This window comes from Oryctolagus cuniculus, chromosome 12, assembly GCF_964237555.1.
Source record: "Oryctolagus cuniculus chromosome 12, mOryCun1.1, whole genome shotgun sequence".
NCBI lineage: Eukaryota > Metazoa > Chordata > Mammalia > Lagomorpha > Leporidae > Oryctolagus > Oryctolagus cuniculus.
In genome coordinates, this window is record NC_091443.1 from 108,379,307 (window position 1) to 108,407,080 (window position 27,774).

The 27,774-nt window shown below is 56.7% G+C and overlaps 2 protein-coding genes across 3 annotated transcripts in view; both read left to right on the forward strand.

The window, feature by feature from the left end:
* The first annotated feature begins 3 nt into the window (after positions 1-3).
* Positions 4-27,017, forward strand: SNUPN (snurportin 1). Of its 2 annotated transcripts, none has more exons than XM_017337989.2 (9): positions 4-148; positions 5,083-5,245; positions 8,951-9,086; positions 16,320-16,424; positions 16,767-16,863; positions 19,044-19,141; positions 21,739-21,816; positions 25,311-25,391; positions 26,495-27,017. In XM_017337989.2, the coding sequence occupies exons 2-9, from the start codon at positions 5,088-5,090 to the stop codon at positions 26,816-26,818; spliced, it is 1,077 nt and encodes a 358-aa protein (XP_017193478.1). In that variant the 5' UTR covers positions 4-148; positions 5,083-5,087; the 3' UTR covers positions 26,819-27,017. The 2 variants fall into 2 exon arrangements, with proteins under 2 accessions (XP_017193478.1, XP_069910749.1); XM_070054648.1 differs by lacking the exon at positions 4-148 and adding an exon at positions 1,256-1,604.
* Positions 26,497-27,774, forward strand: part of PTPN9 (protein tyrosine phosphatase non-receptor type 9) — a 111,700-nt gene continuing 110,422 nt past the window's right edge. The window contains exon 1 of the mRNA XM_070054644.1: positions 26,497-27,046. The gene's annotated coding sequence lies outside the window, so the exon portion shown is untranslated. The remainder of the gene's footprint in view (positions 27,047-27,774) is intronic.

Genomic DNA, 27,774 nt, shown 5'->3' on the forward strand with positions numbered 1-27,774 from the left:
GCCGGAAACGCAGGGCGGGAGGCCGGTAGGCCCGGCGGCGCGGCGCGGCCGAGGGGCGGGGCCCGGCTTTCCCAGGGCAGCTGATTGGTCGGCCTCCGGCGGCGGCGGCGGCGACAGCGGCGGCGCGCGCAGCTCCCCTCGCGTTGCGGTGAGTCTAGGGTTCGAGCCCGTACCCCGCCGGCTCCGCGGGTTGTGCCTCGGCGCTGTATCTGGGTCTCCCGGGGCGTCCCCTGGAGGGGCAGAGCCTGGCCGGGGCCACGCCTGGGCGCCTTCCATTCTCAGCCGGCTGACTAGGACCCCTGAGGGTCTCGCTGTGGGGGAGGGGCGGGCCTGCGAGTCCCTGGAGACGGGCATTGCGGGGCGCCTTGGGGTGGGGTAAGGGGTGCGGAGCTGGGGTGCGGAGCTGGGGTGCGGGCGGAGGCCGAGGAGGCGGTGGAGGGGCGGAACCCCGCGCGTGAGGGACCCGGTGGTCTCTGGCCCACGCCGACGTGAAGCCGGATGAGGTGTGGGACAGTCGGCCTTGGGAAACAGGGAATAAAGTTGGAAAAACCCCTCGCTATGGGAAACAGGGAATAAAGTTGGGAAAACCCCTCGCTATGGGAAACAGGGAATAAAGTTGGAAAAACCCCTCGCTATGGGAATATTCAGACAAGGGGCGACCACCGCATCGCGTTTAGGTGCTTTGGGGGGGGGCGTGGTTGCCGGGAGCGCATCTCGGGGGTCTCCACGGCCATCCCGCCCGGCCCTGTAAATGCTCCTAGGACCCGGGTCAGATGCCCAGACCCTGGCTGAATCGTTATCTGGAAGGTAGCGTGGCGGGGCACGCGTGTCTTCCACGCGCCGGCTCACTGCCCGGAGTGCCCGGGCCATGCTGCGGCCGCAGCCCGGACTCCAGCCCGGGCCCCCGCGGGGACGGCAGGGCCCAGCGCCTGGCCACGGTCTGCTGCTGTGCCGCCCAGGGCGGGGAGCGGGGGCTCCCTGTAGCGGCCCCTCGGGGGGGGGGGACGCTGGCTTTGACCCCTGCCCCGCTGCAGCTCTTCAGGGACGGTCCGGGAAGGGCGCGGCGGAGGCCGGTGCTGAGGGCAGTGAGACCACCCGGCCGAGGTAGGGGTGGGGGCGCGCTGCCAGGAAGCCGTGGGTGCAGGAGGGCGGTGGGAGCTCACTGCTGCTGCCCTGCGGAGGGGGCTAGGGAGAGCCTTCCCGGGGGGGATTCTGCTGGGGGCTTCTCATTGCCGGGGCCCAGGTGGCCCCCACAGCGTACAGAGGTTCAGCCTCGGAAGCCGGAGAGTCCTGGAGGTTGGCTGTGCTTGACATGGGCTGAACTGTGCACGCAAACGTGGTTCAGACGGCAGATTTCACGTGAGGCCTAGCTCACCGCGATTGTGCATTGTCTTCTTACTCAGAAGGCAGAGAGACGGAGACAGATGTCTTCCAGCTGCTGGTTCACTCTCCAAATGACCCGCACCGCTGCGGCTGTGCCGGGCTGGAGCCAGGAGGCCCAGAACTCAGTCTGGGTCTCCCGTGTGGGTGGCAGGGACCCAAGGACTTGGCCGTCACCCGCTGCCTCCTGGGCGCGTTAGCAGGGAGCTGGATTGGAAGTGGAGGTGAGACTCAAACCGGGCACTCTCTGTGGGAGGTGTGTGTCTTAGCTGCTGAGTCAGCACCCACCCCACTCAGTTTTGTAAACAGTCCCTTTCAAAAAATAGTGATGTTTCAAATTAAGAAATACATGTGACTTCAGATGTGCAGTGGAAGGTGGCCCTTGGCCCAGCAGAGGCCTGCATTAACGTTTCATTGCCCTAAAACATCCGAGAAGAGCAGCGTAGGCGGGAATTGGCTCATTTCTAGTGTGGCGCTTCCCCGTGCAGGACGGAGTGGCCCTTGGTTAAGGCATCTGGAGAGGCCGGGGCGTGGTGGAGGGACCGTTACACGGTGAGCCAGGACGCACAGCTGTGTAGGGAGCACGTCTCCTTACAGAGCCGACCCGCTGGGTCAGGAGGCCATGCCGCGGACAGCCGTGCTGAGGCACTCACCAAGGCCCCGCCTTCACACCCATCAGCCATTAGCATTGATCTAGAGACCTGCTGTGGGACTTGGAGAGTCACACGTCTGCGCGATGCATCCCAGCACCGGTGACTTTTTTTTTTCTTTCTAATACTGAGGCTCTGGAATGAACCTGTGGATCTGAAACCGCGTGTCGGAGCCTGGCCTGTGCCCTCTGCTCTATGTGGGCACTGAAGGGCTTGGCCAGCCCTGCCGTGTGATGATTTCTCCCCAACGCCCCTGCCTTCCCGGATCTGAGGCACCCCTGAGGCTGCCCCTGGATACCTCACACTGTTCCCTCGGGGGTGGCTGAGGTGTGAATCCACCTGTCCACCCGCATCCTTCTTTTTTTTTTTTTTTTTTTTTTTTTAAAGATTTATTTATTTGAAAGAGACACACCGAGGGGGTGAGAGAGAGAGATCTTCCATCCGCTGGTTCACTCCCCAAATGGACGCAACAGTCAGAGCTGGGCTGATCCGATGCCAGGAGCATCTTCTGGGTCTCCCATGGTGGGGGGGTGGGCAGGCACTTGGACCATCTTCCACTGCTTTCCCAGGCCATCAGCAGTGATCTGGATCAGAAGTGGAGCAGCTGGGACTTGAACCGGGGCCCATCTGGGATGCTGGCACTGCAGGCAGAGGCGTAACCTACTACACCATGGCGCTGGCCCTGCCTGCTTTGTTTAAGGCCCACCTGATACTCTGCCTCCAACATGCCAGCTACTCCCCGTCTCCCTAGCGCACCATGGGTGAGACCGCACACTCCCGGAGCAGTGGGCCCTGCCTGTTGGGCAGGCGCTCCCTGCCAAGCTCCTTCCCAGGGGAGCCCCACCATAGGTCGCCCTGAAGTTTTCCTTCTCCTCATCCAAAACCAAAACAAAACCCTAAAGTGAGACCAACTACCAGGTCTGGGCTTTGTGTTCCCCTCGTCTTCCTCTGGGGGGCCCCAGAACCAGCTTTTGTCCTGGAACTCATTTTTTTAAATCTGAACTGCCGTTTACTCGAGAATTGAACAGCTGAGTGGGTAGCTTTGGTGGTGGGGCTGGTGGTTAGGACCCCTGCGTCCCCCACCCCAGTGCTTGGCGGTCGGATCCCGGGGGCTGATACCCACCTCAGCCTCCTGCTGGTGCACACCGGGAGGCCGCGGTGGTAACTCAGGGAGTTGAGTCCCTGCCACCCACATGGGCATCCTGAATGGAGTCCCTCAGTCCAGCCCCAGCCTGGGCTTCACCCCTGGCCATTCTGGGCACTGGGGGAGCGAACCAGTGGGTAGGAGCTCTCTTGTCAGTCTCACTCTGCTTTTCAAATAACAAGCAAAATTGAACACTGATTTAGGGGCCAACGCTGTGGTGTGGAGGGTAAAGCTGCCACTTGCAGTGCTGGCATCCCATGTGGGCGTCGGTTCAAGTCCCGGCTGCTCCACTTCTGATCCAGCTCTCTGCTGTGGCCTGGGAAAGCAGTGGAAGATGGCCCAAGTCCTTGGGCCCCTGTACTCATGTGGGAGACCCAGAGAAGCTCCTGGCTCCTGGCTTCAGATCACAGCTCCGTCTATCGTGGCCAATTAGGTAGTGAACCAGCGGATGGAAGACCGACCTCTCTGTGCAACTCTGACTTTCAAATAAATAAATAAATCTTTAAAAAAAAAAAAAGCTAATTGGTGGGGCCCGGCGCCTTGGCTCACTTGGTTAATCCTCCGCCTGCGGCACCGGCATCCCATATGGGCACCGGGTTCTAGTCCCAGTTGCTCCTCTTCCAGTCCAGCTCTCTGCTGTGGCCTGGGAGTGCAGTGGAGGATGGCCCAGGTGCTTGGGCCCCTGCACCCGCATGGGAGACCAGGAGGAAGCACCTGGCTCCTGGCTTCGGATTGGTGCAGCGCCAACCGTAGCGGCCATTTAGGGGGTGAACCAACGGAAGGAAGACCTTTCTCTCTCTGTCTCTCTCTCTCTGTAACTCTACCTGTCAAATAAATAAATAAATAATCTTTTTAAAAAAAGCTAATTGGGTGAAATTTGCGTCAGAGTTGTATTAGTTGTGTGTGTGTATATATATATATATATTTTTTTTTTTTTTACAAGATTTATTTCTTTGAAAGGCAAAGTGAGAGAGAATCTCTTCCATTTGCTGGGTCACTCCCCGAATGGCAGCAGTGGCTGAGGCTGGGCCAGGCTGAAGCCAGGAGCCTGGAACTCCATCCAGGTCTCGGGCCATCTTTCATTGCTTTCCCAGGTCATTAGCAAGAAGCTGGATCAGAAGTGGGGTAGCCAGGACTCGAACTGGTGCCCATTTGGTATGCTGGTGTTGTAGGCTGCGGCTTAACTTGCTGTGCCATGGCACCAGCCCTGTGTTAGTTATTTAGTGATGACTATTTAAAAAAAAAAAAAAATTGTTTGAAAGGCAGAGTTACAGAGAGAGGGAGAGGGAGAGGAAGAGAGATCTGTCTGGTGGTTCACAACCCAAATGGCTGCAACAGCCAGGGTGGGAGCCAGGAGTTCCATCCGGGTCTCCCACATGGGTGCAGGGGCCCAAGCACTTGGCTGTCTTCAGTGCTTTCCCAGGCACACTGGCTGGGAGCCAGCTCCGAAGTGGAGTAGCCAGCTCTTGAACCAGTGCCCGTATGGATGCCGGCGTCACAGAGGGTGGCTCACCCACTACGCTGCAACGCTGGCCCCAGCGATGGCTGTTTTGGAACCACTCAGGACACAGTGGGATGCCGGACCACATCCCTGGGTGTCAGTTTGGGGAGGAATTAATGATGGGGCTCATGGTGATGAGTGACAAAATGATGGGGATGAATTTACTTGGTGATTGATCTTTATACCGTTAGAGCTATCAGAATGGTCATTATTGAAACGCTGGCAGGAAGTAACATTGTTGGTGCTAATATGGAACTCATGTACCCTTTAACTTCCTTTTTTCCCCATGGAAACAATTGTGCTTTTGGATTAAGTGGGGTTTAGAGGCATGTAGCCCTCTGTGGCGTCAGCTGCCACTGCCCTGGGGCTGCCGTGACTGAACCGTGTCCCCATCTCCCCCTTTGTAGGAAGGATGGAGGAGCTGAGTCAGGCCCTGGCTAGCAGCTTTTCTGTGTCTCAGGACCTGAACAGCACAGCTGCCCCGCACCCGCGCCTGTGCCAGTACAAGTCCAAGTACAGTTCCCTGGAGCAGAGTGAGCGGCGCCGGCGGTTACTGGAGCTGCAGAAATCGTAAGGACACGCTAACTCTGGCTGCTTTCCCCGGGCTGGGGGCTGGGAGCCCTTCCGGAGGCCCCCTGCTCATCCCCACAGAGCCCCCTTCCCGGTAGACCCCTTGTAGGTTGAACTGCCTGCCCACAGGGCGGGAGGTGAGTGTGCTTTCTGCCCCGAGCGTGGGGAGAGGCTGACTTTGGGAGGCGCACGCTCCTGGCCGGGGTTAGGTTTTTCTGCTTTTCCCGGCAGCATTCCGGAGCTCTGCAGTTCAGGGACTTGTGGAGGCCACGCCCAGGCTTCCACTCCCCCATTCCCTGGGCCGCGTGTGTGGCTTCTCCTACACCCGGAATCCTGGTGGCGGTGTGGTCTTCCCGGCGGCCTCCAGCCCAGATGCTTCTGTGGCACCCTCGGGAGTTGAAGACAAACAATTGCACAGGGAGTCTGAGGAAATGTCTTCCATACGCTCGGCGGCTCTGAGTGCCCGGATGAGGGGGAGAGAGCGGGTGGGAGTGGTGGAGCCTCTGCTGCTCTGAAGGCGGGGCCGGCCTTTCTTCTCTGGAGATTATTTATTTGAAAGGCAGAGTACAGAGAGGGGAAGGTCTTTCATCCTCTGGGTCACTCCCCAAAGGGCCCCAGTGGCCGGAACTGGGCTGGCCCAAAGCCAGGAGCCAGGAGCTTCTTCCAGGTCTCCCATGTAGGTGCAGGGGCTCAAGCACTTGGGCCATCCTCTGCTGCTTTCCCAGGCGCATTAGCAGGGAGCTGGGTTGGAAATGGAGTGGCCAGGGCTTGAACTGGCACCCATATGGGATGCCAGTGCCGCAGCAGCGGCTTTGCCACAGCTACGCCGCAGCGCCGGCTGCAGGGCTTGTCTTTAGTCTCGGTGCAGCAGCAGCACCAGCTGGGCCACAGATGAAGGAGTCGCGGGTCAGGGGAGACTCAGAAGCTGCTCAGTTTCCATGCTGGCTGCATATTTGTATTTTTTAAAGATGTATTTAATTTGAGAGGTGGAGTTACAGACAGAGTAAGAGAGAAAGGTCTTCCTTATATTGGTTCACTCCCCACTGGCTGCGATGGCTGGAGCTGGGCCAGGAGCCAGGAGCCAGGAGCCAGGAGCTTCTTCTGAGTCTCCCACACGAGTGCAGGAGCCCACAGACTTGGACCATCATCTGCTGCTTTCCCAGGCCATTAGCAGAGAGCTGGATCAGAAGTGGAGCAGCCGGGCCTCAAACCAGCACCCATGTGGGATCCCAACGCTGCAGATGGAGGCTTAACCTACTATACCACTGCACAGGCCCCATTTTTATTTTTTAAAAAGTTTTATTTATTTATTTCAAAGGCAGTGTTACAGAGAGAGAGAGGGAGGGAGAGACAGAGAGAGCTCTTCCATCTACTGGTTCACTCCCCAAATGGCCACAACGGCCAGGCCAAAGTTAGGAGCTTGGAGCCCCATCTTGGTCTCCCACATGGATGACGGTGGCCCACCCTCATTGGCCATCTTCCACTGCCTTTACAGGCGCATCAGCAGGGAGCTGGATTGGAAGTGGAGCAGCCGGGACTCAAACTGGTGCCCATATGGGAGGCCAGTGTCACAAGCAGCCGCTTAACCCTCTGAGCCATAACCCGGTCCCCAGACCTTTTCCTTTTCTACACAAGTAGCAATGTAGTGTTCTCTGTTCTGCATGTGTTTTTTTGTTTGTTTGTTTGTTTGTTTGTTTTTTATTTATTTATTTTTTTTGACAGGCAGAGTTAGTGAGAGAGAGAGAGAGAGACAGAGAGAAAGTTCTTTCTTCCATTGGTTCACCCCCCCAAATGGCCGCTATGGCCGGTGCGCTGAGCTGATCCGAAGCCAGGAGCCAGGTGCTTCTCCTGGTCTCCCATGGGGTGCAGGGCCCAAGCACTTGGGCCATCCTCCACTGTACTCCCGGGCCACAGCAGAGAGCTGGCCTGGAAGAGGGGCAACCAGACAGAATCCAGCGCCCCGACCAGGACTAGAACCCGGTGTGCCGGTGCTGCAGGCGGAGGATTAGCCTAGTGAGCCGCGGCGACGGCCATCATGTGTCTTTTATGGTGGTCTTTTTGCGAGTTGCTGTGAGTTCACAGAGGGTCAGGTCATTTTTGCGTGGTGCCAGGCATTCCCCTGGGTGATCAGTCATGGTGTAAGCTAACCAGTCCCCGCCCCTGGGCAGCTGGGGTGGCCCCCTCCTGTGATGGTCAGCAGCGCATGGAAGCAAGCACAGCCACGCAGCCTCTCACTCAGGTGCCACAGCGGCTCTCCTGCTGCGCGTTCGTGACCTCTCAGGTGGGCACCTTTTCAGCAATGGGCACCAACCCCACCTGTGTTTAAGAGGAAACCAGTTGTTTACCTTAAATTAGAAAAAAAAGTAAAGAAGGCCGGCGCCGCGGCTCACTAGGCTAATCCTCCACCTAGCGGCGCCGGCACACCGGGTTCTAGTCCCGGTCGGGGCGCCGGATTCTGTCTCGGTTGCTCTTCTTCCAGGCCAGCTCTCTGCTGTGGCCAGGGAGTGCAGTGGAGGATGGCCCAGGTGCTTGGGCCCTGCACCCCATGGGAGACCAGGAGAAGCACCTGGCTCCTGGCTCCTGGCTTCGGATCAGCGCGGTGCGCCGGCCGCAGTGCACTGGCCGCGGCAGCCATTGGAGGGTGAACCAACGGCAAAGGAAGACCTTTCTCTCTGTCTCTCTCTCTCACTGTCCACTCTGCCTGTCAAAAAAAAAAAAAAAAAAAAAAAGTAAAGAAAGTGGGAACCAGTTGGTATTGGCCTCCCTGTCTCAGTGGCTGAATCCTTGCCTTAGCATCAGAGAAATCCAGTACAGAAGATTCCATGGCATTTCCAAATCACTTGGGAATAGCTGGGTTCCAGAAGGTTCTTTCTCTTCCCTCTCAATTTCCTGAACTTTCTAGAATATGCAGTTGTAAAAGAAGAGAGAAAGATAACCATAGAGCGAAACAAGTAAGTAAAAGTTCTTAAGTCTGAAGCTAAGTGGCCTGCTGTGAAAGTGGCATGGGAACTGCAGAAGGGCCCAGCTTCTCTCCAGGATGCTGTGTGGAGCAGAAGGCCCAGATGCTGTCCTTGTTTTCGGCGTCTCCATGAAGCTCATCCCCTCCCCCATTGCTGGGCTTCGAATGAAGCATCGGCCTGGCAGGAAACGTCTTTTTTTTAAAGATTTACTTCCAACATGATTACAGTGGCTGGGGCTGGGCCAGGTCAAAGCCAGGACCCTGGGACACCAACCTGGTCTCCCTGATGGGTGACAGAGGCCCAAGCACCTGGGCCGTCTTCCTCTGCTTTGCCAGGTGCATTAGCAGGGAGCTGGGTTGGAAGCAGAGCGGCCGGGACCCAATCCGGTGCTCACCATGCAGGTGGTGGCCTAACCCACTGTGCCACGATGCTGGCACAGTTCTTACGTGGGGTGGGGTGGGGTGAGGTCTCAGCCCAGCCAGCTAGTGCACCTTGGAAATTCTTTAGCTATCTTACTTTGGGCGTCTCTGAGGAGTGCTGAGTGTGTGTGGAGGGGTCCCTGTTTAGTGTCTGTGAGCGGGCATCACTAGGTGGGCCTTGCGAGGGAGGACCCGTCCTTTCTTCCTCCCGCCGGAATGCCCAGGTCGCCCTCAGACGTGGAGCCCTGGACCTCAGTGAGATCTGCCACGTCGTAGTCTGTCTTCATGTGAGACGCAAGAGCTGTCGTTTGCCCTTCTTCCCCCAGCAAGCGGCTAGACTACGTCAATCATGCCAGGAGGCTTGCTGAAGATGACTGGACAGGGATGGAGAGTGAGGAAGAAGACGATGACGAAATGGACGTTGACACAAGCAAGAAGCTGCCAAAACGCTATGCTAACCAGGTGAGTGGTCCGGAGTGGGTCAGACCCCGCGGCCTCGCTGCCCTGAGACGAGCGTTGCTGTCGGCAGAAGGGGCTGGGCAGGGCGTGGAAAGGAGCTGTGTGGGCGTGCTGATGGGCAGAGTGGGTGGGGCCATGCTGCTGTGGCCTGAGGGGCGGCACTGCAGGAGTCTGGGTAGCAGGCCTGGGACTGCTGGTCGTGCTGTGACCAAAGGCCACCAGTGGGCCGCAGAAAGCGCCTGAGCTGTGGCTGCAGTACCAGACTCCATGTCTTTGTCACTTTTGAGAAAAAAAATTTATTTTCATCTACTTGAAAGGCAGAGAGACAGAGAGAAAGAGAACTCTTCCATCTGCTGGTATATGCCTTAGATACCTGCAATAGCTGAGGCTGGGCCAGGCTGACCCCAGGAGCCTGGAGCTCCATCTGGGTTGCCCCTGTGGGTCCAGGGGCCCAAGTACTACGGCCATCCTCTGCTGCCCTCCCAAGTGCATTAGCAGAGAGCTGGGTTGGAATTGGAGCAGCCAGGACATTGAACCGGGGCTCCAATACAGGATGCTGATGTCACAGCCCATGTCCTAGCCTGCTACACCACAGTGCCAGCCCCCAGCTTCCTGATAAGGCCCATTAGCAGAAACAGAGCCGGGACTGAACCCTGGTACTCTGATATGGGATGCAGGCGTCTTCATTGTTGTACCAAATGCTGTCTCCCCCGCCCCCCGCCTGTTATACTCCTAGGGGACCACTGTTGTAACATGTGTGGTCTGTTGGTGGAAACACCCTTATGCCCTGCATGGCCATACTGTTAAGTCTCTGGTTTCTCATCTATAATACGAGAACAGTAATAGTACTTAGCTTTAGAATGTTGGGAGGATTAAGTGAACCAGGGTACCAGTAGGTACCTAGCCTGAGCCCATGCATGTTCCTCTAGTGTTACCTGCTGCTACTGTTTTTTTGAACAGCGGTATTGAGATATAATTCACATACTATATAAGTCACCTGTTTTCGGGGTACAGTCGGTGGTTTTATAGTGTACTCACAGAACTGTGCGTCCGTCACCACTATTTAATTTTACAACTTTCGCGTCACTGCAGAAAGAAATCCCGCGGCCACTTGCAGTCACTTCCCATTCCTCCTCCCCAGCCCTGACCGCCACGAATCCACTCTCCTGTGGATCTGGCTTTTCTGGACGCTTTCTGTAAATGGAGTCATGCAGTGTGTGTCTTTGTGTGACGCTTCTTATGCCCAGCCTAGGGTTTTCGGGCTCACGTGAGGTGTTGGGGAGGCCATGTTTCACCGCATGCAGTGTTGAGCAGGGTTCCCTCAACACTGTGCCCGTATGGTTTATCCGGTCCTCGTCCATGGACGCTGACCCTGCCTCCACGCTCTGGCTGTTAAGTGAGTACAGCTGCTGTGAGCACCACACACGGGCCTCCATGTTTGCCTTTTCTCTTGGGTCTGTACCTTGAATTTCTAGGTCATGTGCTGGCTGTTTACCTTTGGAGGACCTGCTAAGCTCGTTCCCAAAATGGCCACGCCCCTTTACATCCCCACCACAGCGTAGGAGGGCTCCCTTTCTCCACCTTCGCCAGCACTTGTCGTCCTTTTTTTTTTTTTTTTTTTTTTTTGACAGGCAGAGTGGACAGTGAGAGAGAGAGACAGAGAGAAAGGTCTTCCTTTGCTGTTGGTTCACCCTTCAATGGCCACCGCAGCCGGCGCGCTGCGGCTGGCGCACCGCGCTGATCCGATGGCAGGAGCCAGGTGCTTCTCCTGGTCTCCCATGGGGTGCAGGGCCCAAGCACTTGGGCCATCCTCCACTGCACTCCCGGGCCACAGCAGAGAGCTGGCCTGGAAAAGGGGCAACCGGGACAGAATCCGGCGCCCCGACCGGGACTAGAACCCGGTGTGCTGGCGCCGCAAGGTGGAGGATTAGCCTATTGAGCCGCAGCGCCAGCCACTTGTCATCCTTTAAGACACTCGCAGCTGTGCCACTGGGCGTGAAGTGGCGGCTCCTGGGTTTCACGTGTGTTTTCCTGGGCACCGGTGGTGCTGAGCATGTTTTCATCTGCGTGTTGGCCATCTGTATGTGATCTTTACAGAAATGTCCATTCAAATCTTTCCCCGTTTTTTCGCTGAGTTGTTTGTCTCATTATTATCAAAGGCTCACTTATTGATTTGAAAGGCTGAGAGTGACAGAGTCTGAGAAAGAGAGGAAGATTGATCGATTGATAGAATTGATTTTCTGTCTGCTGGTTGTGGGCATTTGGGGAGTGAATCAGAAAATGGAAGACCTCTCTGTCATGCTGCCTTTCAAATAATAAACATAAATAAATGAAAATGCAGTAACAAGAGTGGTTAACGGGGTTATGAGAGGCAGAGGGGGAGGCTGGGGTAGGAGGTCTGAGGCAGCAGAGGGTGGTGAGTCCATATGAGATGCACGGGGTTTAAAGTTGAGCGAGCACAAGCAGAGGGAGAGATAGCAAGTGGCTGCAGGTGGTCCAGGTGCAGAAGAGAGGCGTCTAGAGACAGACGAAGACGAGGGAGCACCCTCTGAGAGGTGGCGAGAGAGCGTGCTCGTGGGTGAGATCTGCTCCCGGGATTTATTTATCTGAGAGGCAGAGTTACAGATAAAGAGAGGGAGGGGCAGAGGGAAGGCTCTTCTGTCAGCTGGTTCACTCCCCAGACGGCCGCAACGGCCGGAGCTGGGCCCATCCGAAGCCAGGAGCCAGGAGCTTCTTCCAGGTCTCCCACGTGGGTGCAGGGGCCCAAGCACTTGGGCCATCTTCTGCTGCTTTCCCAGGCCACAGCAGAGAGCTGGATCAGAAGTAGAGCAACTGGGACTCGAACTGGCACCCATATGGGCTGCAGGTGGTGGCTTTACCTGCTACGCCACAGCACCAGCCCCTCAAATAAATAATTCTTTAAAAGGAAAAAAAAGTAACTGCTCAGCTATGTCTGGGTGACTTTTTTAAAAAAAGATTTATTTATTTATTTGAAAAAGTTATGCAGACAGAAGGAGAGACACAGAGAGAGATCTTCCATCCACTGGTTCTCTCCCAAATGGCTGCAACAACTGCTGCTGGGCCAGGCCGGAGCCAGGAGCCAGGAGCTTCCGGGTCTCCCACATGGATGACGGGCCCAGGGACTTGGGCCATCCGCCACTGCTTTCCCAGGAACAATAGCAGGGAGAGAATCGGAAGCGGAGCAGCCGGGCTGGAGCCGCTGTTCTCGGGGATGCCAGTGCTGCTGATGGTGGCTCTACCTTCTGCACCACAGCACTGGCCCCTTGAAAGTTTTTTGGTTTTGTTCTTTAGGATTTATTTATTTTAAAGTAGAAGGAGGGAGAGGCAGAGAGAGAGAGGTCTTCTGTCCACTTGTTCACTTCCCAAGTGGCCAGATTGGGCGGGGCTGTGCCAGGCCAAAGCCAGGAGCCAAGAGTTTCCTCTGTGTCTCCCAGGTGGGTAAAGGGGCCCGAGCACTTGGGCCATCTGTGCTGCTTTCCCACTCACATAAGCAGGGAGCTGGATAGGAAGTGGAACAGCCGGGACTCGAACCAGCACCTGTATGGGATGCCAGCACCTTTACCCTCCGTGCCACAGTGCTGTTCCCCTGAGCGTTATTTCACACCACATTTTCGTTCGCCTGTGGTTTGACTGTGACCTGACGCATGAGGTCAGTTGTGGAATTCTCCCCGTGTGGTGGTGTAGGTGCTTACAAAATTTCAGATTTTGGAACATTTTGGATTTCAGATTTTTGGATTAGGCATATAAGGAATAGAGAAGGTGCTAAAAAAGTATTTAAGAAGAATGTATTTATTTGGGAGAAGAGAGAGACAAAGACGGAGAGCTCCCGTCTGCTGGTTTACTCCACAGATGCCTGCAGTGGCCTGGGCTGGGCTGGGCAGGGTTTGAAGCTGAGAGCCAGGAACTCTAGCCGCGTCCCCAGGAGGGTGGCGAAGATCCAAGCACTGGAGCAGCATCCACTGCAGCCTCCCAGGGTCTGCACTGGCAGGAGGCTCGCGTCAGGAGCCAGAGTGCTGACCTGGCAGGCCCAGGCGTCCCCACGTGGGACACGGCCGACCTGGCAGACCCAGGCGTCCCCGCGTGGGACACGGCTGACCTGGCAGACCCAGGCGTCCCCACGTGGGACTCGGCCGATGTAGCTGACCTAGGCGTCCCCACGAGGGACACGGCTGACCAGCAGACCCAGGTGTCCCCACGTGGGACACGGCCGACCTAGCAGACCCAGGCGTCCCCACGTGGAACTCGGCTGATGTAGCAGACCCAGGCGTCCCCACGTGGGACACGGCCGACCTGGCAGACCCAGGCGTCCCCACGTGGGACACGGCCGACCTGGCAGACTGCTATGTCTGCCGACATAGTAGACCCAGGTGTCCCCACGTGGGACACGGCCGACATAGCAGACCCAGGCGTCCCCACGTGGGACACGGCCGACCTGGCAGACTGCTATGTCTGCCGACATAGTAGACCCAGGTGTCCCCACGTGGGACACGGCCGACATAGCAGACCCAGGTGTCCCCACGTGGGACACGGCCGACCTGGCAGACCCAGGCGTCCCCACGTGGAACTCGGCTGATGTAGCAGACCCAGGCGTCCCCACGGGGGACACGGCTGACCAGCAGACCCAGGCGTCCCCACGTGGGACACGGCCAACCTGGCAGACCCAGGCGTCCCCACGTGGGACACGGCTGACCAGCAGACCCAGGCGTCCCCACGGGGGACACGGCTGACCAGCAGATCCAGGTGTCCCCACGTGGGACACGGCCAACCTGGCAGACCCAGGCGTCCCCACGTGGGACACGGCCGACCTGGCAGACTGCTATGTCTGCCGACATAGTAGACCCAGGTGTCCCCACGTGGGACACGGCCGACATAGCAGACCCAGGTGTCCCCACGTGGGACTCGGCCGACCTGGCAGACCCAGGCATCCCCACGTGGGACTCGGCCGACTTGGCAGACCCAGGCGTCCCCACGTGGGACACGGCTGACCAGCAGACCCAGGCGTCCCCACGTGGGACACGGCCGACCTGGCAGACGCAGGCGTCCCCACGTGGGACATGGCTGTCCTCACTGCTGCTCCAAACGCCCCCCCCCCCCCCCGTTTTGTTTTTGTAAGATTGCAGAGTAGCTGTCTGAAGGGAAGGAGAGGTAAGGGGTTCAAGGGAGGGAATAATTAATGGCACAGAGTGTCCTGGATGGGACGGACTGTGAGCGAAGTTAATTTCACCGCAGCACTTCCTAGCATCCTGTAGAACAGGTTCTTGGGACATCAGTTTGGAAGGTGATAGTCTAGGCTCAGAGCATCTCGTGGTCAGGAGCTTTTTTCACGTCTGGAGTGCTGCCCTGGGAGGCGACGGTGAGGATGGGGTGGGCCTTCGGCACAGTGGTCGCCTGGGATCCAGTCTCAGCTCTGCTTCCCGTCCAGCTGCCTGCTGATGCACACCCTGGGAGACAGCAGGCGCTGGCTCAGGTGCTGCCACCCACCCTGCGGCACCGGAGACCTGGGTTGATGTCCCGCTTCTCAGCATCTGTCTAGCCCAGCCCCGGTTGTTGTGAGCCTTTGGGGGGTGAATCAGCAGATGGGAGAACTCTGTCTCTGCCTTCCAAATAAGTAAGAGAATTTAAAAATTTAAAAAATTAGGATGACAGTAGAGGGTTCACAAAGTAAGGGGAGGCCGAGGGTTCTGTCGCTCTGATGGCGGAGGTGAGTTAGCAGTACGGGGAGGATGCAGGTGATGCTGGCGAGGAGAAAAGCTGAAATCCCTGGGGAGCGGTCTCGACTGCTGCAGGCACACGGGGTAGATGGCCTGCCGTCAGCGTTTCTGCCCTCACCTTTTTAGGTTTTTTTTTTTTTTTTATTGTTGTTGTTGTTGTTTTTGTAAGATTTCCTTAGTTATTTGAAAGGCAGAGTTACAGAGAGAGGATGAAATAGAGAGCCAGGATCTTCATCCAGGTCTCCCACATGGGCCATCTTCTGTCTTCCCAGGCACGTTATCGAGGAGCTAGATCAGAAGTGGATCAGGAGACCAGCCTTGTGGCATAGTGGGTAAAACCACCACCTGAAACTCCAGGATCCCATATGGGCACTGGTTCAAGACCTGGCTGCTCCACTTCTGATCCAGTTCACTGCTAATGCATCTGGGAAAGCAGCAGAAAATGGCCCAAGTTCCTGGGCCCTAGCACCCACATGGGAGACCCAGACGAAGCTCCAGGCTCCTGGCTTCGGCCTGGCACAGTCCTGGCCGTTGCAGCCATTTGGGGAGTGAACCAGAGGATGGAAGATCTCTCTCTCTGTCTTTCCCTCTCTCTTTCTCTCTCTGTAACTCTGCCTTTCAGAAAAAAAGAGAAGTGGGCTGGTGCCACGGCTCACTTGACTAATCCTCCGCCTGCAGCGCCGGCACCCCAGGTTCTAGTCCAGTTGGGGTGCCTGATTCTGTCTTGGTTGTTCCTCTTCCAGTCCAGCTCTCTGCTGTGGCCCGGGAGGGCAGTGGAGGATGGCTCAAGTGCTTGGGCCCTGCACCGCATGGGAGACCAGGAGGAAGCACCTGGCTCCTGGCTTCGGATCGGCGCAGTGCGCCAGCCGTAGCAGCCATTTGCAAGGTGAACCAATGGTAAAAGGAAGACCGTTCTCTCTGTCTCTCTCTTTCTCACTGTCTAACTCTGCCTGTCAAAAAAAAAAAAAAAAAAAAAAGAGAGAGAGAGAGAGAGAGAGAAGTGGATATCCGAGACTGGAGCTGGCACCCACATGGGTGGCTGTCATCACAGGCTGCACTTAACCCACAACATCACAATGCTGGGCCCTCTTACTTTTTTTTTTTTTTTTTTTTAACCATCTATTATATTTATTTGAAAGGCAGAGTGTTGGAGAGAGATTGATTTTCCATTTGTTATTTACTCCTCAAATAGTCGCAAGGCTGGGCCTGGTCCAGGCCGAAGCCAAGAGTGCTGAATCCTGGCCCACGTGGGTGGCAGGGGCCCAGGTACTGGGTCATCCTCTGCCACCTTCTTCGGCACGTTAGTGTGTAGCTGGATCAGAAACAGAGCACACAGGGCTCGAACTTGCGCTCTGATAGGGGACGCTGGCACTGCTGGTGGCAGCCTGGCCCTGACTTTTCCGCTTGTCCTTTTACTGCAGACGTAGGCTGCGAATGCTTTGTCACGGTACACACTCGGGCAGGCACCCCTGCTGATCTTTCCCCTCATTGTCTGTGCTCCTAGTTGATGCTCTCTGAGTGGCTGATCGACGTCCCTTCAGACCTGGGGCAGGAATGGATTGTGGTCGTGTGTCCTGTTGGAAAACGAGCCCTTATCGTGGCCTCCAGGGTGAGTGGGGCGTCCCGGCCCCAGCGGGCCTGGGTGAGTGGCGGCGTCCCGGCCTCAGCAGGCCTGTGTGAGTGGCGGCGTCCCGGCCCCAGCGGGCCTGGGTGAGTGGCGGCGTCCCGGCCCCAGCGGGCCTGGGTGAGTGGGGTGTCCCGGCCCCAGCGGGCCTGGTCTTTGCCTCCGCTTCCTTTATCTGCCGCTGCAGCAGTACCCGGACCAGGCTGGAAGTGCTTTCCCGCTGCAGGGATTTGAGGAGAGCCCTTGGGGCTGGCAGCAGCCTGCTCGGGAGGAAGGGGAGGAGGGGAGAAGGCGAGGGCCCGGATGCCTGACTTTCAGTCCACACAGGGTTCCACCAGCGCCTACACCAAGAGTGGCTACTGTGTCAACAGATTCTCTTCCCTTCTGCCAGGAGGCAACAGGCAGAACTCCACAACAGCCAAAGGTACCTGCATACATCATATGTTCATTAAATTTCACTCTGTTTTGTTTCTAAGGATTATTTATTTATTTGAGAGGCAGAGTTACAGACAGAGGGAGAGAAGAGAGAGAGGTTTTCCATCCATTGCTTCCCCTCCTAAATGGCCGGAGCTGGACTGATTTGAAGCCAGAAGCCAGGAGCTTCTTCCAGGTCTCCCACACGGGTGCAGGGGCCTAAGTACTTGGGTCATCTTCCACTGCTTTCCCAGTCCATAGCAGAGAGCTGGATCAGAAGAGGAGCAGCCAGGACTTGAACCAGAGTCCATACAGAATGCCAGCGCTGAAGGCGGAGCCTTAGCCTACTATGCCACAGCGTCAGCCCCTATTCAGTAAGCTTTGTAGTCAGTAAAAGACCGTATAACAGCTGTTCTGAAGACCCACTCTGAAAGCCGACCTTTGAAACAGTACACGGACGCCGTCCTGGGGCCTGGACCCCGGGCCTCCCCACCTCTTCCTGGTCAGGCCTCCTAGTCACGGGACAGAGGCTGAGCCCCAGTAGCTGGGTTAAGGCCGCCGTGCCTTTGGACTTCCGTTAGGAGGTGACAGGTACGGTGTTTGGGGTAAGATCCTGGGAGAGTGCCAGGTGTGACAGGGCTGCCCTGCCACGTTCCCTGTCCTTCTCTTGTCCTGACCGCAGCTTCTCCCTCCCACCTGGGCCCGGCTGAGCAGACCGAGGTCAAGGAGGCCGAGTAATTTGCCCACAGTCATTCTGCCAAGAACGGGCAGAGGTGGGCCCAGGGCCTGTTTGCTTGCTCAGGCTCCGTGGCGGTTCCTCCCGGCCTCTGTCGGCTTTTACGTCCTGGCACATCCAGGCTTCGGCCCCCTGTTGTCCTGTCTCTCCCCTGCTCCTTGTGCCCACTGTCCGTTCAGCTGTCTTGGTCCTGGTGCCCCACACGTGCCTGCTTCATTCTGCCTCCAGGCCCCTGCTCATGCTGCTTCAGCACTTGGGTCTGATTGCCCTCTCTTCTTGCTGTCCCACTGTTTACTCTATTTCTATTTTTAAGATTTATTTATTTATTCAAAAGTAAGAGTGACAGAGAGCTCTTCCATGCCTGCTCCTTCACTAAATGGCTGCAATTGCAAGGACTGGGCCAGGCCAAAGCTGGGAGCTCAGAACCCATCAAGCTCTCCCATGCGGGTGGCGGGGGGGACACTGGCACTTGGACCATCTGCTGTCTTTCCAAGCATCAGCAGGGAGCTGGATCAGAAGCGGCCAGTGGGGACTCAAACCAGCTATGGGCTGGCAGCTTAACCTGTTGCACTACAGCACTGGCCCCGCCCCCTATTTTAAGTCACGCTGATCCTGCAAGGTTCTGTTTGTACCACGTCTCTCCTGGGAGGTGTTTCTTGCTGTCCCAGTCCTCTCTCTCTCTCGAAGTCCTGTTGCTCCTTGTGAGTGTTGTAGAATTCAGCTCCATTTTTTCCTCTGTGATTGGATTGTCTCTGTAACTGAAGTGGAACCTTTGAAAAAAAAAGATTTTCTATTTATTTGTTTGAAAGAGTTACAGAGAGAGAGGGAGACAAAGAGATCTTGCATTCCCTGGTTTACTCTCCATATGGCTGCAATGGCCAGGGCTGGGCCAAGCCAAAGCTGGGAGCTTCATCCAGGTCTCCCATGTAGGAAGCAGGGGCCCAAACATTTGGACCATCACCCACTGCTTTCCCAGGCCTAGCAGGGAGCTGGATTGGAAGTGGAGCAGCCAGGACTCAAACTGGCGCGCACAGCGATGCTGGTGCTGCAGGGGTGGGTTAACCTGCCCCACCACAGTGCTGGCCCTGCTTGTTACTGCTTAAAGGCAGAGCCCTGTAATACAGCGTCTGTGATTGGAACTCCAAACATTGCAGGCTCAAACTGCTTGCTTTCAGACTTGAGCTTCCGTAAGGCGAGTTAACGCCTCAGTTTAAAGTTCGGGATCCCCCTGGCTTCAGGGTTGCCTGCATCCCTGGCTGTCGCCGCACAGGGAGCAGTGCACGGGGAGCGTGCGGGGCCGTGAAGAGCTCCGCTCCTAACGTGTCCTGGTCCTGAGAGCTGGCGGTTGCTGCCAGCTCTGGGGATCGTTCCGCGCCAAGGTGGGGCTCCCTGGACCGTGACGGGGGGACGGCCTGGGAGGCAGGCCTGTGCCGACTTCCGCCCTGTGTCCCCAGATCATACCATTCTGGACTGCATTTACAGCGAGGTGAATCAGACCTACTATGTTCTGGATGTGATGTGCTGGCGGGGCCACCCTTTCTATGACTGCCAGGTAAGGTCTGACGCGCCCCCGTCTCTCCTCGTCTCCTCTCCCCCGGGAGCGCCGCCCAGCATGTGGGTTTGGAGCGTGACCAGCTTCTTGCCGTGTACAGGATGTGGTGTGTCAGGAACATTAGCTAATGCTCCCTGCTTCTTTGAGTCTAAATTAGTTCAGTTTTGAAAAAGAACCAGGAGAGCTAAGGGAAGTGCAGCAGTTCTTGAGGGGAGGAAAGAAACAGCAGAGGTGTGGGCTGGGACTGCAGCTGCAGCTGCAGCCACGCCTCGCCTCTCTCCAGTCCGGGAGGATTTTCTGGCAGGGAAGGTTAGGGGGCAGGGGCGGGGGGCACCACCGTGCCAGCGGCACCAGGGAGAGAGGACAGAGTGCCAGGCGTCATCCAGCAGACCCCTGCCGCCTCCTCTGCTTCACCACCCACCCCCTGACCTGACAGTGGCAGGGGCCTCGGTGTACCACAGACCCTCAGATCTCCAAGGCCAGCCCTGGACAGCTCTCCCTGCTAGCTACACCTCCCCCACCCCCACCCCACCCCCACACTTTCCTCATATTGGTGATTGTCATCAGCGCGAGGCTGGGTCAGCCGCAGAGGCCTCCGTCTGTCTTCGTCCCTCAGCTCCCTGTCAGCCAGGTTGTCATGGTGGTTGTTCACGTGTGGCCTCAGGTCCAGGGGCATCAGAAAAGTTTTAGAACTGCGTGCTGGCTGGCCCGGAGAACCAGGGCTTGGTGGGGCTTACGTGTGAATAGGCCTCTCAGTGCTGGTCTTGTGGGCTCACATGAGAAAGCACGGGCCCTCACCCACACTGGGTGCCCCCATCCTGCCAGGTTGGGGCATTTCAGGGAGCTGGATTGGAAGTGGAGCAGCCAGGACTCAAACTGGCGCACACAGGGATGCTGGTGCTGCGGGGGTGGTCAGCGTTCGGCAGTCGCAGTCGGGGTCTGCATCGCCAGGTCTTCGTGGGCCCTCCTTCCCCGAGTCGCTCGCGGCAGCCTCCACCTGCCAGGCCGTGCCGTTTCTCTCCTGAGCACACAGCGGCCCAGGGAGAGAGGACGGAGTGCCAGGCGCCGTCCAGCAGACCCCGCCGCCTCTGCTTCACCACCCACCCCCTGACCTGACAGTGGCAGGGGCCTCGGTGTACCACAGACCCTCAGATCTCCAAGCGCCCTGCCCACGTGCAGAGCCACGACTGTCCCCCAGAGCATAACTCCGGCCAGAGCCCCGTGCTCAGTCCTGTTGAGGGGTGCTTTGTGATGTGTGTTCACAGCGGACGAATTTGGTAGCTAACACCGTACACGTTTGTGTGACATAAGGAGAAGGCTGCATGGGCTTTTAATTTCCAAAAGCAAATTATCATAAATGATGGCAAGGCCCTAAATAACTCTAGAATGGTGTGTGTCAGAAATCCAGAGAATAAAGTGGCTCACATGAAGTTACAGCTGCAGCCTGGGTTCTGATAATCGGGGCGAGGGGAAAACAGGGGTTCACATATGTGCTTTGGAGCTGGAGAGCCATGGTCCCCAGTATTTTCTCTACACACGCAGACAAGTGACTTAACCTCTCTGAACTTCAAGGTCATCAACTGTAAAATGCAGGTGATGATGATACAACTCCCAGAGGGTGGGGGGGATTAATAAGATTATGGAAGGTGGCTTCAGAAGTTCATGGAAAATGGAAATTAAAAGGGCGGGCGGCCGGCGCCGCAGCTCACTAGGCTAATCCTCCGCCTTGCGGCGCCGGCACACCGGGTTCTAGTCCCAGTCGGGGCACCAGATTCTGTCCCGGTTGCCCCTCTTCCAGGCCAGCTCTCTGCTGTGGCCCGGGAGTGCAGTGGAGGATGGCCCAAGTGCTTGGGCCCTGCACCCCATGGGAGACCAGGAGAAGTACCTGGCTCCTGCCTTCGGTTCAGCGCGGTGCAGCCATTGGAGGGTGAACCAACGGCAAAGGAAGACCTTTCTCTCTGTCTCTCTTTCACTGTCCACTCTGCCTGTCCAAAAAAAAAAAAAGGGTGGGCACTGCGTTGCAGCCTCTGCTTGGGATGCCTGCACCCTCAGTTGGAGTGCCTGGTTCAAGTCCCACCTCTGCTTTTGATGGAGCTTCCTGCTGATGTGCCTGAGAGGCAGTAGGTGATGTCTCAAAGTACTAGGGAGACCTGGATGGAGTCTCTGGCTCCTGGCTTCAGCCTGGCCCAGAAGTGAAGCAGTAGATGGGAGATTCTCTCTCTCTCTTCCTCTCTGTCTCTCTGCCACTCTGTCTTAAATTAAACAATAGTAATAAGGGTTATTTTAGTACAGAAACCTTTGGGCACCCATGCGTGATTTAAGTAACACCCATTGCCCTTGGATCTCTGAAGCCTCCTCTGCGTGGAGCTCGACAGGGAGAAAGCTTCCGTGCTAACTGTTGGCTCCACGCTGTCAGTAATGCCCCTGGATTTAGGGACACGAGCCTCCAGGATTCTGTGGACATCGTCCTGACTCGCAGTTTTAAGGACAGCGTGGGTGATGTCGGGAGGGTGGTGGCTGTTCAGAACGGGCGGCTTCTGCTCTGCTGGTTTGGGATGAGTGGTATTTCATCCCTCTGTTTCCCTCCTCCATGACAGACTGATTTCCGGTTCTACTGGATGCATTCCAAGTTACCAGAAGAAGAAGGGCTGGACGAGAAGACCAAGCTCAACCCTGTAAGGAAGGGCTGGTGCCGGGCTGGTGGTGCTCTCCGTGGAAGTTGGTTTGGATTGGTCTGTTCACAGGATCGTCATTCAGAGTGAAGTTACCTGTTCTGAGGCAGCAAGGCACCATGGGACGGGCATTGGCCTGGGAGTCGCCTAGATCTGAACTGTGCTTTGGCCTTTAAGAATTACTGGGTTAACAGCCTTGCTTGGCCTTAGCTTCTTCATCTGCAAAATAGGGTTAATACCACCTGATTTCTAGGATTGTTTTAAGAACCAATTGACAGGGGCCGACGCCGTGGCTCACTTGGTTAATCCTCCGCCTGCGGCACTGTCATCCCATATGGGCACTGGGTTCTGGTCCGAGTTGCCCCTCTTCCAGTCCAGCTCTCTGCTGTGGCCTGGGAGGGCAGTGGAGGATGGCCCAAGTCCTTGGGCCCTGCACCCACATGGGAGACCAGGGGGAAGCACCTGGCTCCTGGCTTTGGATCGGCGTAGCTCCAGCTGTAGTGGCCATTTGGGGAATGAACCAATGGAAGGAAGACCTTTCTCTCTGTCTCTCTCTCTCACTGTCTAACTCTATCTGTCAAAAAAAAAAAAAAAAAAAGAAAAAAGAAAAAACCAACAACAACAAAAAAAAAACAAACCAATTGACAGGGGCCGGCCTGTGGCGTAGTAGGCTAAGCCTCTGCCTGCAGTGCTGGCTGGTTCATGTCCTGGCTGCTGCTTTTCTGAAGCAGCTCTCTTCTATGGCCTGAGAAAGACCTAGAAGAAGCTCCTGGCTCCTGGCTTTAGATTGGTTCAGCTCTGGCCATTGCAACAGTTTGGGACGTGAACCAGCAGATGGAAGACTTTTATCTCTCCCTATAACTCTGCCTCTCAAATAAATAAATAAAAAATCTTAAAAAAAAAAGAAAAAAGGCCGGCGCCGTGGCTCACTAGGCTAATCCTCCTCCTTGCGGCGCCGGCACATCAGGTTCTAGCCCCGGTGGGGGCGCCGGATTCTGTCCCGGTTGCCCCTCTTCCAGGCCATGCTGTGGCCAGGGAGTGCAGTGGAGGATGGCCCAAGTACTTGGGCCCTGAACCCCATGGGAGACCAGGATAAGTACCTGGCTCCTGGCTTTGGATCAGCGCGGTGTGCCGCCTGCAGCGCGCTGGCCGCAGCGGCCATTGGAGGGTGAACCAACGGCAAAGGAAGACCTTTCTGTCTCTCTCTCTCTCTCTCACTGTCCACTCTGCCTGTCATAAAATAAAAATAAATAAATAAATAAAATTTTTTTAAATCTTAAAAAAAAAAGAACCAGTTTACAGAAACACACAAGACATCCTCACATAATACTTGTGGTAGCACTCAGTGATTAATGGTCGGTATCAATGCTATTCCCTGCTTTTGATGCTGTTTCGAATTCTAGGCCACTGGGTCTTAAACTTCAGGGTGCATGAGCAGCACCTGCAGGCTTGGTGGGACAGAGACTGCTGGGCCTCACCCTGAGCTGCTAATTCAGTCTAGGCCAGGGCAAGTTCCCCAGCAGTGCCAGTGCCGCCAAGAACCCCTGTTCTCATGTGTGAGCTGGGAGTGCCCTCCTCTAGGCAGGGCCCTCGAGTCACAGGAGAGGATCCAGGCTCAGCGGGAGGCTGCCCCTGCAGGGTCCGCTGCCCAGGAGAACAGTACAGGTGTCTTGATGGTCTCCATAGCGATTTAAATACGGGACAGCGGTTTTCAGGGCATTTGCTTGGATGGTTTATAAGAATTTTTTTTTTTTAAACTTTTTTTAAAGATTCATTTATTTATTGTAAAGTTAGAGTTACAGAGAGAAGAAAGACACAGAGGGAGAGTTCTTCCACCTGCTGGTTCTCTCCCCAAATGGCTTCAACAGCCAGGGCTTATCCAGGTCAAAGCCAGGAACCAGGAGCTTCATCCAGGTCTCCCCTGTGGGTGCAGGGTCCCAAGCCCTTGGGCCATCTTCTGCTGTTTTCCCAGGCACATTAGCAGAGAGAGCTGCATCAGAAATGGAGCTGCCAGGATACAACCCAGCACCCATATGGGTTGTTGGCTCTCAGGCATTGGTTTAACCCACTATGCCACAATGCAAGCCCCACAAGAATATTTTTTTTTTAAAGATCTATTCACTTACTTTAAAGTCAGAGTTACAGAGAGGGCAAGGCAGAGGCAGAGAGAGATAGAGGTCTTCCATCTACTGGTTTACTCCCCAAGTGGCCGCAATTCCTCCTGGCCAAAGCCAGGAGCCAGGAGCTTCATCTGGTTTCCTGTGTGGGTGTAGGACCCAAGGACTTGGGCCATCATCTACTGCTTTCTCAGGTGCATTAGCAGGGAGCTGAATCGGAAGTGAAGCAGCCGGATCTCAAACCAGCGCCCATATGGGATGCCGGCTCTCCCGGCGGCTGCTTAACCCGCTACGCCACAGCACCAGCCTCCCCACAAGAAATTTTAAAGGCAGCTGGACAAGCAGTTCAGTAGGAGGCCAGAAGCCTGTGGTACTTTGAGTGATGTCATTCAGCAGGTCCTGGGGCAGCCCACGTGGAGGAGGGGACGAGGCAGCTGCTGTCTCTGGGCCGCTGTTCTGAGCACTCTGCCTGTGTCGTCTCATGGAAGCTGTGCAACAGCCCCATGCAGAAGATGCTGCTGTTGTCTGTTCTGCAGATGGGAAATGGAGACAGAGTGATGGGTAGATTGACAGGGGCCGGCACCGTGGCTCACTAGGTTAATCCTCCACCTGCGGCGCCGGCATCTCAGACCCATGCAGTCTGACTTAAGTCTGGGCCCTAATCCCGCGGTTAAACCGCTTCAGTCTAAACATCCTCACTGGTGTGATAAGGCTTCATGAGCTGGGGCAGCTGTCCCCCTGGCCTGGCAGCCGTGTCGGTCCAGCTGCGTGTTAACATCAGCATAAGAAACGCTGGGACCCACCCCAGACCCCACAGTCGGCTCTCAGCGTGTGGTCTGGTCATCGGGGATTTTTATTTTACTTATTTTTGGTCAGTAACTTAAAAAATTATTTATTTATTTTGAACAAGTTACAAAGAGAGAGGGGGAGAGACAAAGAGGTCTTCCATCCACTGCTTCACTCCCCAAATGGCCACAACGGCCAGTGCTGAACTAGGCTGAAGCTGGGAACCAGGAGCTTCATCCCGGGCTCCCACGTGGGTGGCAGGGGCCCAGGCACTTGGGCCATCTTCTGCTACTTTTCCCAGGCCGTTAGCAGGGAGCTGGCTCAGAAATGGATGGGATGATAGCCTCACAGGTAATGGCTTTACCTTCTGTGCTACAACCCTGGCTCCTATTAGTAAGTTTTTTAAAAAGCTCCCCTAGACGGTTCCTGTGCTTAAAGGAAGGTTGAGAACCACTGACCGCGTGGGTTAGAGGTTAGGGGGAGGAGGGGTAGGGGAGGGCGACACTAAAACTTCTCCTCTCTGATAGAGCTTTTTATTTGCTAGAGCAATATCACTGTGACATTAGGAATTCTTTGTTCTTACTTGTGTTTCAGTTTAAATTCGTGGGACTGAAGAATTTCCCTTGCACGCCTGAGAGCCTGTGTAAGGTGCTGTCCATGGATTTCCCTTTTGAGGTAAGGAAGCCGTGCCTTTGCTCGTGTGATGTGATGGGCGAGTGACCCAGCGATGCCGGCTCTCACGGGGACGCTGCCGCGGCTGTGGCAGCCTCGGAGGAGAGCAGGAAGCCTGCTCAGAGCCGCGCATGTGGTGGCCGCCCCTCAGAGCCCAGAGGCACAGAGGGGGAACCGAGGCGCAGAGAGGAGCTAGTGCTGCCACCCCCTCAGAGCCCGAGGTGCAGAGCGGGAACGAAGGCGCAGAGCGGAGCGAGGACTCCCATTGCTAGGTCCTTCCTGCCACGAGCTGAGAACCAGGCCCCTGCTTGAGTGCCGCGGCTGGTTGTAAAGTTACGGGGGGTCACAGGGGTCCCTGGAAGGCAGTGTGTGCTGAGCCCCGTGCGGGTTGCTGATCCTGGTGTGCCCTGGACTGTCGGGTTTCAGCTCTGGCAGCCTCATGGCCCAGATGACCCCTGCACCGTCCTTGGTACCTGCAGGCCCAACAGGCAAATTCCCCTCGGCCCGTCGTGCCCGTGCCATGCACCTGCTGGCCTCTGCCTGAACGGGTCCGCGCTTGTAAGGGGGTGTGGCTTCCCCAGTGCGGGAGTGGCGTCAGCCGCCTGCGCTCTTCTCTGCGAGTCCATTAAGAAGCTGGAGGGGCGCAGGCTTTGTTTATAACCCGAATGCCCCGGGGGCCATCAGTGCCTTGCAGAGATGAGTCACCGAATCGCAGGAAACAGAATGCGGGTCTGTGCCGGGCTTCCCGCCGAGGAGAGCTGTTTCCCAGAACACGTCTCGCACACTGCCTTCAGGGAGGTTTGAGCCGCCACGAGCCGGGGGAAGCGGGGTCTGAACTGCCTGTCTCCCGGCGCCGTCCTGGTGGCTAAGGGGGTGAAGCTGTGGGTATGAAAGTACCCCATAAGCAGGAGCGTGCCATTTGTATTTTTACTTTCTAAAATTTAGCCTCCTGAGTCATTTCTTCTCTTAGGGAAACTGCTTGTGTGAGAAGTGAGGACTGTTCCACTGGCCGTGAGCCAGTGGGCAGGGTGGCCTCTGTGTGGGTCAGCGGTGCTGGCACACGTGGCTGCGGGCGGTATTTTCATCCCTGGTCTCCCCTTTCGTAGGTAGATGGACTTCTCTTCTACCACAGGCAGACCCACTACAGCCCCGGAAGCACGCCCCTGGTGGGCTGGCTGCGCCCCTACATGGTGTCAGACGTCCTTGGAGTGGCTGTGCCGGCTGGCCCGCTGACCACCAAGCCCGAGTATGCTGGGCGGCAGCTCCAGCAGATCATTGAGCACAAGAGGAGCCAGAAGGAGGGCGTGCAGGAGGAACTCCCACACAAGGCCCCTGAGAACGGGCGCTACGAGTTGGAGCACCTGTCCACGCCCACGCTGGAGAGCCCTCCCCTTAACCCAGACGGCCCTGGGAGCCTCATGGAGAACTGAAGGCAGCCCCAGGATGGCTTCCGGCCGGGACTGCAGCAGGTGCCTTTTGGGAGACTGGGCTTCCTGAAGCCGTTCGGGTGGGAGCTGCCTGTCCCCCGTCTGAGATGCCAGCGCGGCGGGGGCGGGGAGGCCCCAAGTGAGTGTCACTGATTGTCTGCCCAGATCCGCGATGTGAATATAGGTGATTCTTCAGACCGGAGCTGTTTGAGTCTTCAGCTTTAGACAGACGTGAGTCCTCCCCACCTCCCCTCCCCGGAGGCTCCTGAACCATGACTGTTCACATCTTGGCCCGTTTCACTCCTTTTTGCACTGAAACGCCGTGCTGGGTTTCCAGTAGCTGCTGCTGCTAACGTCATTTTCTGAAAGGTCTTACCAGGAACTGCAGTTCTGGGTACTGGAGTGTGTTCCCACTTCTGAGAAGACCAGTGTGATTGTCTCTGGTTTAGACGCTACCAGAGATAAAGTGCACACGGGTTCATCCGCTCCTCTGGAGATGCGTCAGCTCCTGCAGGGCCTGACCCTGGCGCGGGGCCCCTGCAGTACACAGTGGTTCTGGAGGTGGGCAGGGCTGGGGCCCAGCCAGTGAGCTCACAGAGCGCCAGGGTGGCGAGGCGACTGCTCTGGGCAGGGGACGTGAGAGCGGCAGAGCCCGGCTGAGGCTCTGTGGGGTACACAGTGTGCTCTGCTGGCCAGGCGGCAAGGAGTCTCCCCAGGGGCAGGCCGGCTGCAGCTGTGCTTGGACACAGCCAGCTCTGGGAACTCAAGTAGGGTTCGCATAGCCCGAGTGTGAAGTAGGACAGAGAGCTGGGAGAGGAGGCTGGCGTGAGACAGGAGGCTTTGTGTCCTGGAGAGAGGGAGCCCAGGACCCTCAGATCCCTGGACGAGAGCTCCGTGGCAGCCCTGGGAGTGGAAGCGGCGTCCCAAAGTTAACCGAGCCATCTCTGCTCTGTGATCAG

Bases quoted from the DNA above. Each gene is read 5' to 3' on its own strand.
- SNUPN (XM_017337989.2), top strand. From the start codon at position 5,088: ATGGAGGAGCTGAGTCAGGCCCTGGCTAGCAGCTTTTCTGTGTCTCAG. The intron at 16,425-16,766 runs GTGAGTGGGGCG...CAGTCCACACAG, and splicing joins CCCTTATCGTGGCCTCCAGG to GGTTCCACCAGCGCCTACAC. The intron at 19,142-21,738 runs GTAAGGTCTGAC...CCTCCATGACAG, and splicing joins ACCCTTTCTATGACTGCCAG to ACTGATTTCCGGTTCTACTG.